General features: G+C 35.9%; 1 protein-coding gene across 2 annotated transcripts in view; it reads right to left on the bottom strand.

Moving 5' to 3' along the window:
- Nucleotides 1–214: 214 nt before the first annotated feature.
- LOC127878151 (solute carrier family 12 member 2-like) overlaps nt 215–11,141 on the bottom strand; it is a 116,093-nt gene continuing 105,166 nt past the window's right edge. For both annotated transcript variants that reach the window (XM_052424596.1, XM_052424598.1), the window contains 3 exons: nt 8,868–8,985; nt 6,076–6,143; nt 215–5,684 (listed from right to left, as the gene is read on the bottom strand). In XM_052424596.1, the coding sequence (XP_052280556.1) occupies nt 5,549–5,684; nt 6,076–6,143; nt 8,868–8,985 (322 nt within the window). In that variant the 3' untranslated portion in view covers nt 215–5,548. The remainder of the gene's footprint in view (nt 5,685–6,075; nt 6,144–8,867; nt 8,986–11,141) is intronic.

Here is an 11,141-nt window from a genome sequence, read left to right as displayed (position 1 = left end):
AATCCACCAATCCATGTTTGGACACACTAAATTGTGTCTTAACAAAGGTTCATTAACATGTTAATCATATAATAGATGATAGAGATTTACCCAGGGAAAATTTGTCGCCACTTTAACGATACAAATTTTTAACCGTAAAAAAGGTTGTTCCACTAGTGTCACAATCTTAATGCTACTCTCTTTTAATTGAAGCATATAACATAACAAAGCAGCGTTATTGTAAAGCCTACTTTTATTTTATTTCATTGACCACAGAACACATAGTACATGTATGCATATACAAATACACCAAACAAAACTTCCTTTACCGGTAATTGACTTAACAAACATGAACAAGAATTAACTTGCAACACCAATTATGAACTAACAACAATAACTTTGTAATGCATACTCCAAACTAATTTAAGTCTTGATAGTATACTCATGATAGTGTGTGCATGTTACAAATATGCCTTTTGTCAGGTACATATTTAAGTCCGGTCAATAATTTTGTCATGCATCATTGGATTTCTAAATGAATTGCAATAACTTTTTCATGCATCATTGGATTTCAAAATGAATTGCAAAAAATTTGTCTTGCATTATGGGATTTCAAAATGTATTGGCACAAATGATTATCATATCAAGACAATGTGTCAACTGCAAAAACTATGTCTCTTGCTTTCTGGTCAAGGTGACACTTTTTGGTGTCCATGTATATTCCTTATATGGATATAGTGAGTGTATGTATGAGTCTGGCCAAAAAGTATGACCTACATTATGGAATTTCAAAATAAACTACCATGTCGCTCGCACATGGTCAAGGTAACAGTGGACATATGGAGTTTTTCAATATTCCTTAAATGGATAAAGTGACAATTTTTCAAGAGAAAAAGCTTGTTGCTTCCTTTCTTCTCAGAGAACATGTGGAGGTTTCACATTTTCCTCACTTTTCTAGTCATATTATGGAATACCTGGGGTAGTTGCGAAATAACTTTGGCTAACATCCAAGTTGAACTATATTGCTGATAAGCATAAATGATATGATAAGAACATATTTTATACATAATACAAACAGGACAGTTATTGTTCAGAAATGTAAATTCAAATGAAAACAAACTTGCTATGTACTAAAACAAAAATGTAAAATACCAATGAGTATCAAGAACGTGCAAAGAAATCTCTTTAAAGAAAACTAAAACAACTAACTATCTCTAAAAATGAACACATATATATGAGTAAACATAAAGAATATTATTGCAAAATAAAATAAAATTAATAAAGTAAAAAGCGGACTAATAGAATACTAAATAGATTGAAAGGGACAGATTTTCATATTTTTGGAAAACAGTCATTGTTTTACTTACAAAGCTACAATACTTGGGATTGTATAAAATAACTCAAAAAGCAAAGCAAAAAGGAGGAATACAAAAGTTTGCCTTCACCAAGATTCGAACCTAGGATCTCTTGGGGGAAAAAGATAATTGGCTACCACTAGAACTTATGCTATTTATATTAATACATGTCACGCATTTGAAACACTAAATATGTTTGTAAATGACATATTTCCCATTGATACCCAGAAAAAGTGTTACAATTTATAGTTTTAGACACTTTAGATCTCTACTATAATTAATAATGATTATCAATAAATTTCAACATTTTTAACAATTGTCATTTTCCCAAACTGTAAAAAGTCCCTAATATTGCAATTGACATAAAATCTGGCAGATTACTAAATATACTTTTTTTTTAAAGTTATAATTATCATAGAAGTGAAAACACTAAAAGACTAAATGAGATATATTTAAAATGTACATGAAAATTGACATCAACTTCATCGAACATTTCTTGACATGTAAGTATAACAGATGCACACCTAATAAAACCTCATTTAATTTAACAACTTTAATGCAATTCTTCGAATTTGTCTTTAACAGACCATTTTTTATACAAGGTCATATGAGCAGGATCACCGAGAGAAAATAAAATAAGTTTGAAAAAAAGAAGACATTTTAATGTCATAGAGATTATATGGTTTAAACACAATTTATAGATAGTTGCCAAAAAAGTTGTTTTAAATGTGTATGAGAATGACAAAAAATAAACCACGCAATAAATAGCAATCAGTTTTACTTGACAACATACTGACATACTCTATACCAAAACTAGAAATTTGTCAAGATGAGGATGCCCCCCCCCCCCCCCAACACATATATGGCCACAGACCACAAATTCACTTGATATTCTACGGTAGACAAACATACAAATTGCTTTAATTCAGCCAAAACAGGCTGCAGATTTTCACATCATGTAAATATTCAGGTCATTCAACTGAGAAAGCTTGAGAGAAATTCAACCAGTAGTTTTAGAGAAGTTAAAAAATGAAATGTTGGGACTAAATATTCAATAGTGAACAAAGATTAAAACAGACCAACAGCTGTTATCGTTGAAGCCAAAATTATTTTTTGTATGATAATCTTCAAATGAAGGTCTTTCCACTGTGAAAGATTAAGTTATAAACACAAGCTTCAGGCGATGCTATTTTATACAGAGGAAAACACACAATTGGCCATAATTTTGCCAAAAATTGTCACAGCCTCAATTCCTTCCTTAACAATCATCACCACGTCATGGCCATTCAACTGTGAAATAGTCTATCCGTGCAGTAGCTCAAGGAGTTCAAAACACAAGCGTTGGGACCTTTGTATGGACAGCAATTGCAATGCCGAATGCATCCCACTCAGTGAGGGCATACAAACAGTTATACATTTATATTACATAAAACTATGAGTAAACAGTTTCTTAAATCATGGACGCAAGTAGTAAACAAGCAAGACTGGCATCAAGCTTGCTCAAGTATGAGCATACTGCTAATAACAATGAGACACTAGTGTGACTTCTAACCCTTCAATGGATGACATGTGTAGATGTCAACCACCAGATTACAAATGTTAAGCACATTGGTACACTATGATTATATACAATAAACACACATACAACTTCTCTACTAATGAAAGAGATGATGTTTTCACATGCTAAGGGTGTGTCTTTTTGAACATCTTTCAACAAACAAGTTGATTTATGTAGTCAAATATATAGGTGAGCATAATAATACTAACACAAGGCCTTTAAAAAAGGTATCACATGTAAAGCAAATAAAATTAGTGAACTTTAAAAAATCTGTTTTTACTTAGCATTAATGGTTCACCAAAAATTGTTGGACAATGCTTAATAAGAAGAGCCACTTATTCACTAGATTGAAGAACATTGGACATGTATTTGTCGTCATCCCACATAACAGGAACACAATTTATTGAAAACAAACAAACAACACACACAAGCACTACAATCAAGTGTACAAACTAATGATATGCTAGAATGAATATCATGTGTCATGAAATACATAACATGATCAATTCTAAAACTATGGATGACATGAAAAATACACAGACTAACCTGTCTCTGGGAAAACCACGCTTAATGGAGTCCATATGCTAATCAGGGGCGAAACTTTCCAAATACACTATATTTTAGTAAAGAAGAGACTAAATATGGCATTAAAGCGGTGTTGTCCCTGATTTGCCTGTTCCCATTTCCCCCAGAGTGCAACTAAAATGCAAAGCCAACACAATCAGTCCTACAATACAGAATTCTCTATAGGCAAAACCTTTCACCGTTCAACTACTGGTATTTACAAAAACAATTTTACAAGTCATAACAAACTGTAAAGAATGAAAAACACATAATCAAACAAGATGCCCTTAAACAACAAAATGCAATTGGAATTGAAACAATTCAACAGAAACTTAAACGCCACGTGTATAAACATGAGATTCAATTTCAACATTTTCAAACAACTGAACAGATGTCAAAAATATACAATTACAATGCAAACATGATTCTATCATGTATTCTGTAAATAAGACAGCAATTGTCTTTTGTAGAGATATGTTTGTAAACTACCACCATGCCACACATTTGGGTAAAACACAACATTTAATCCTCTAAAAAATCCCACATCTTTTTATCAAACCTTCCAGGATTAGTTTTTTAAATTGAAAATCAATAAGTCTGAAATGGTATAAAGCAAATATACATACATAGGGTGCTATGGTTAAGATAGAAGGTCTGCTAATCTTCATGGCATATAATGATATATACATATCAATTACATTAACAATGCACACAAAACTCTCAGTTTTATAATATTTATGGACATGTTGCATGGACATTTCAATGCAGCATATGAGAAATATTCATTAACATGACATTATGTACATTTATGAATTTCACAAACATGTTTCATTACGATCCAAATGTTTGCACTCCAGTTGATAGTAAGGTAGATATGGTACTGACATAGGTATACAACCTTATTTAAAACACACTTAAATACTGATGGGCTATGCCTCTACATCAATCGTTAAACAAGGGCTTTGTCACAGACAAAACAGTAGTCCCCTAACGGGTCAATGTTGTCGAGTAAGCATCAACACATTATGAGTTATTGCAAGATCAAGATTTTATTTTTCACTTAACTTTGACCTTAGTTACCACAATGTTCTCAAGACGAAAAAATAAATAAATAACTAGCACATTGCCCACATAGCCCTCTACCAACATACATAATTTCATCAACCTAGCTTCAGTACTTTGTGAGCTGTTACAGGATCCACATTTTATATTTTACTTATATTTGTAACCATAGGGACCACTATTTTTATACACACAACTTGCATATTTCCCCTATGGCCTTTAATGCACATACCAAGTTTAATCAACCAAGTTAAGCTCTTTTTCAGTTATTGCAGGATCTAGATCTTTTAGACAGTTGTCACTTATTTCTGTTGAAACCTAAGCAACCACATTTTTTGTCAGAGAAAAGATCTGAAATAGCTTGCATTTAAAAAAAAAGGCCCCTATCCACATATAAAGTTTCAACCACATGGCTTTGTACTTTTTTGTCATATCGCAGGATCCAGATATTTTGGACAGTTTACTTTATTTTTGTAATCATTGCAAACAAGCTTTTTGAAGATAATTGATTTTGTATATTTTGTCCCGTCTAAAGCGTCTATTGTCTGAAATGCCTGTTCGCCTTCTTAAACTGTGGAAGTTGATTAAATAAGCCACATTCTGAGGAAACTCGGCTTGATGCATGGGTTTTAAGTGTCATCCCAGATTAACCTGTGTGGACTGCAGAGATGACACTTTCCGCTTGCAGGGTCCTGATTCAAGCATCACAAGGGAGGAAATAGCCCTACCCCACTTACAAAGGTCAACTAAACTGTTAATTTTTATACAGATCCAGCAAAGTTGATACATTGAAAGGGAGGAAATCAGCAAAAAGGAGGAAATATCAAATCCCTGGCTTGTACGTCATTTTTCATTTAAAGGAAGTATTTGCTTTAAAGAAATCCAATCTAGGCGGAAAGTGTTGTCCTTCATTACCAACTGCACAGGCTTATCTGGAACGATACTAGATGCACAGGCATTAAGCCCAGTTTTCCCATAACAAAGCTCATATGGCTATGGTCTCAGCTAATGTCTGCTGTAGGTGTGTGGTCTAGCTGTAGAAGGTGAGCACACTTTGCTGGTTTCCACGGAGCAGCAGGACTGGAGGCATGCCCCTGGTGAGGGTCTCCAGCCAGGCCATGTACAGACTGCTGGGGCAAGTGCCTTTCCTGGGGACCGGCAGCGTCCTGAAACAGGCAAACAACAAAGATTGATTTCAGTAACGATTGTACATACGTGGATGTCGAAATTATGACACAAAACCATGGCAATGGCACAAAATGCATTTGACCAATTAACCGATTTTCTTGTTAATGTAATTTAAGTTATTGTGCAATCTCATGCAAGATTGCTTTATCCAAAGTTTTAAGACAGGCATATAAGAGCAAATACACAGCCCCCTGGTGGCCATGTTTTCAACAGAACAGAACCATTTTCAAACTCGATCCTGATATAATTAGTACAAAATTTGACTTTAAATAAAAAGTGTTAAAAAGGGTTCACTATAGGAAAACTGCCAACTGCATAGAATAACAAACAATAGTACAGCTGTACAGCAAAGAATTGCTTATTACTTACATGACAATTAATGAAGCATCTTTTGAATGTTCTTGAAGGAGTTCCCTCAGGCGTATCATGCGGTTGGTCTGTAAAAAACCCAGAAATGGCAACAGAAATGTTCACACAACATTATATTGTCAGTTCTGCACAAAACTATAAGTCAATGTGGTATACCAGTATTAAAAAAGTTTTGTGCTGAGCCATATTGTTCCTATCTCAAATGACAATCTAATTTTGCTTTGAAAATAACTTATTATTTGACAGTTTAGAGAAACGATGATGGCATTACTTGACACTAACAGCAGCCTGTGTAAGATGATAAAGCTTCTTGAAAATTCATAACTGCAAAACTCCCATGAGAAACAGGGCCAATGTCTGAATACAGAGGCCTTATGTCTGAATACAGGGGCCAAATGTCTGAATATTTATGTCTGAATACAGAGGCCTTATGTCTGAATACAGGGGCCTAATGTCTGAATACATGGGCCTTATGTCTGAATACAGGGGCCTTATGTCTGAATACAGGGGCCTAATGTCTGAATACATGGGCCTTGTGTCTGAATACAGAGGCCTTATGCCTGAAAACAGGGTCCTAATGCAGTTTTTTTTTTTACTAAGAAAATGAGGCCGATATTCGGCGTCTTCCCCTACCAGAATTTTCCCCTAAAAATACCATTTCCCCTCCAAAAATATAATTTTTCACCAAAATATAATATTTTACCCTCAAAGAAATGTTTTTTTTTCTTTTGGGAAGTCGACACTTATCCAATTTGTACCAAGTACAACGATCTCGCTCTCTCTCTCTCTCCCGACGAACACTCAAATCTGGGAATCCCAGTGATTCTATATATAGCTCTTAAATTACGTCATGGAAACCGGGCAACTAATCGTATTAATCATGTGACTTTTTTACTGGATTACGGTCTTGCGCGAGAAGGGTGTTTCGTCAATTAATTACCGGAAACAAGTCAAATTTTCATTCGGGTTATGTCAATGCCAAGATATTAACGTTAAAACAGAAAAAAGTCTCACAATTGGCGTTCATACACGAACAAAATAAAACGTTCGGACTCGGAAAATATTAATTGCGTTGACGCATTTTTTAAGAATGAATCATCAAAAACCGTTGAAACCCAGCAAGATTCGGAGGTACATGTAATCAACATCGATTAATACTGTCGGATTATTGTGAAAGTGAAAGTAGACAATCGGCAGCTGCCGCACCTTTCCCTTCCAATACTGTAGCAGATCTAGATCGTCAACCCATTCATCATGAAATTGAAATCATAATATTGACATCGTTCCCTGGCCCCAGTTGAAAACATTGCCCATTATTAGATCTACACCTGCAACTTTATTTAGGACTTTGACTTTAATATCATACTTGTTCATGTGTTTAAGAACAAAAAGGTCAGAGATATGCCTCTTTTTCTAAAAAAAACCCTATAGTCTGTAGGTGAGTTATAGTCATTGAAATGAACAACTTTTATTTTTTCCCCAAATATGTCTCTTTTGCGCTCGATTTTCCCCTTTTACCCAGCGTCCAGGGTCTTCCCCTTTTTCTAAAAAACCCCCCCTGTAATGTCTGAATACATGGGCCTTATGTCTGAATACAGGGGCCATATGTCTGAATACAGGGGCCATTTGTCTGAATACATGGACCTTATGTCTGAATACAAGGGCCGTATGTCTGAATACAGGGGGCATTCGTCTGAATACAGGGGCCTTATGTCTGAATACAGGGGCCATTTGTCTGAATACATGGACCTTATGTCTGAATACAGGGGCCATTTGTCTGAATACAGGGGCCTAATGTCTGAATACATGGGCCTTATGTCCTAATACAGGGGCCTTATGTCCGAATACAGGGGCCTAATGTCTGAATACATGGGCCTTATGTCTGAATATAGAGGCCTTATGTCTGAATACAGAGGCCTTATGTCTGAATACAGGGGCCTAATGTCTGAATACATGGGCCTTATGTCTGAATACAGGGGCCTTATATCTGAATACAGGGGCCTAATGTCTGAATACATGGGCCTTATGCCTGAATACAGAGGCCATATGTCTGAATACAGGGTCCTAATGTCTGAATACATGGGCCTTATGTCTGAATACAGGGGCATTATGTCGGAGTACAGGGGCCATTTGTCTGAATACATGGACCATATGTCTGAATACAGGGGCAGTATGTCTGAATACAGGGGCCATTTGTCTGAATACAGGGGCCTTATGTCTGAATACAGGGGCCTTATGTCTGAACACAGGGGCCAATGTCTGAATACACGGGCCTTATGTCTGAATACATGGGCCTAATGTGTTAATACATGGGCCTTTTGTCTAAATACAGGAGTCATTTGTCTGAATTAAGGGGCCTTATTCTGAATACAGGGGCCTTATGTCTGAATAAAGGGGCCTCATGTCCTGAAGGGGCCTTTTGTCTGAATACAGGAGTCGTTTGTCTGAATACAGGTCAATCTGCCTAGGTGTCCAGAATTCAAGCAAAGCTTATATGAACAATTTAAACAGTCTTGCATCTAGGATATTACAAGTAATATCCTAGTTCCCCTTTCAGGTGAACAATAAGATATACAAATATATATTTTTTTAAGATCACGTTTATATATTACCTAAGATTACATGAAAGTAGTGTATATATTAAAATACAACTTTAAGTTTGGCTTTCTGAATTTCAACTCCACAAAAGACCTAAATGATTCCAATATGAGAAGACCAGTGACCAAACCAAATTGCTTCCATGCATGATGTCTTACAGCAATACCTGACCTATGCTATCACACTGGACGTACCTTCTCTTTGAGCAGCAACATCTGGTCCTCCGAGGTCTTCCAGGGGAACTCTTCCGGCGTCTCTCCATTGTCCTCATCCAGGATCATCCCTTTCATCAGCTCATTGAACTCCTGCTTACTGCAATACAAATATAAAGAGCCATGTTATAGGGTAAATATGTGTATAGTTTAATGACCTCATGAGCTCACATCCCATAACCAGATTTGCAAATGCTCAACCAGAAAATCCCTGTTACATTATACAGTGGTCAATTTACATTTCCCATTGGCGCATGCTTGTGTTAATGAAATTTTTAAACACTTTTGTTGTAAAATTGGTCATATTTTTTTAAAATAGAAGCTGTGATCATATCAGATTATAGGATACACTGTAACTCCAATATAGCGCGGTCAATGGGGTCCAAGCCGCGAAACAGCGTTATAACGGATCCGCGTTATAGGTTTTGAGCTCATTTACTGCAGGGCTCTATAAAAAAAAACAGGTATAGAATAGCCTATAATATAGGTCATGTATATTGCCATGCTGTGTTGACGCAAATACATGCATATAAACCCAATCGTATCGATAACAGTATACATACCGCTTTTCTTATGTGCACATTTATCCGATAATCCAATAAAATTGCAACATCACTTAAAAAATAATAATCTTGAACATTAATGACGATATATGTTTAAGAAATTCGTAAACACAACCGTACGCATATATGCCATTTTCAAAGGTGTTAAGAGTACAGTGCATTATGGGGCAGAGCTTTCATTGGACGAGCGACTTAAAATTTAGATTGAATGCAATACGACTCATGTACAAATAATTGTTTTATTGCGTCATACGCATGCAAAAAACGTGTTTCCCGGGGACTTTCTGATACCGCGTGAAAATGAAAGTGAAACTCTGTTAACAATTACCGGTACACTGCGTTCGCATGTAAATAAATCATCTGCATTATTTAATTTCTTAAACACGAACTGAAAGATTAAATGACATAATACTAGAATGATAATGAAATGACAGAAAAAGTTGTTTTATACAGTAGGCAGTATATTTCACAGCCGCTCATTTAATATAGTCAAACTGCAACCATATCAAAGTAAGAATGTTTCAATCGTTTTGAATTACTTTAATTGTATAACTATCCCACTTGCACTTAACTTATGGAAATTATCGCACTGAACCGCTCTGATGAGGAATACATGTAATAAACACTGACACGCGAGTTTTTTCACACCTTTATTGACATTACACAACAGATTAACACCAATTAGCTGTCGGTGTTGTTTAACCTTGAGGAGATTATAATCGGTTCAACGGACGGTTGAACAAAGCAATCAACATGTGATTGCCGCCATCTTTGAATTGTCTGAAAATACATGAAGTTGCATATTACGATTTGAATCAGAAATCAAATGGAAGGTTGGAGAAAAAATGGGATCCAAGCACCCTCCGCGTTATATTGGATTCAGCGTTATAACGGAGCGCGTTATATTGGAGTTACAGTGTATATATATACACACACAAAAGTGGTATGAATAAATTTAATGATGCCATACGGTTTTGGCAAATAACATGATGTTAACACAACATGTCAGTATTATGAGCAATGAACTTTAACGTGGTAAGTGTATAATGCCCTTTCATGTCAAGAACTTTGTCATCTGTGTTATATTGGAGTTATAGCACATTTATGTGTAAATTACAGTGGTAACACTATTTGACAAGATTGTCTTACGGCTGTGAAGTCATACTTAGGTTTGTTAGGTTTCTGTTTTGTTTGTAATTATTTGTGGTTTTCAACAGTATTTCAGGCGTATCCTGGAGGTCCCTTAATCTATCAACACTTTTCCTAAGAGAACTGTTCTACAAGTACATAGTGCACAAGCTTTAGCTGGTCTGCATTAACACATACAATAACTTATTTCAACATAATAATTATACCCCGATCGCCGTGGCCTAGTGGATAAGGCGCCCGCCTTGGGATCGGGAGGTCGTAGGTTCGAGCCCCATGGGGAGCGTTTGTCTAAGGATGGATGTTTGTCATGGGACTTGTTCCGATTAGGCCGGCTCGTGAGCTGCGAGCGTTAAACATGAATGGTTACCGACTTCTATCCGCCTGGCGTCTGGCATAGTGATAGGAGTTGGGAGGTACATGGTATACACGCAAAAAGTGTCTCATAAGTCAGATTGACTGGCCCTTTCAATAGGGGTGACACTATAATAAAAAAGACCTTTACCTTTTTTAATTATGTAGAAATTGTGTGCTTCAGTTTCAGGTA

This window comes from Dreissena polymorpha, chromosome 4, assembly GCF_020536995.1.
Source record: "Dreissena polymorpha isolate Duluth1 chromosome 4, UMN_Dpol_1.0, whole genome shotgun sequence".
Taxonomy (NCBI): domain Eukaryota; kingdom Metazoa; phylum Mollusca; class Bivalvia; order Myida; family Dreissenidae; genus Dreissena; species Dreissena polymorpha.
This window is presented reverse-complemented; position numbering and strand designations above follow the sequence as displayed.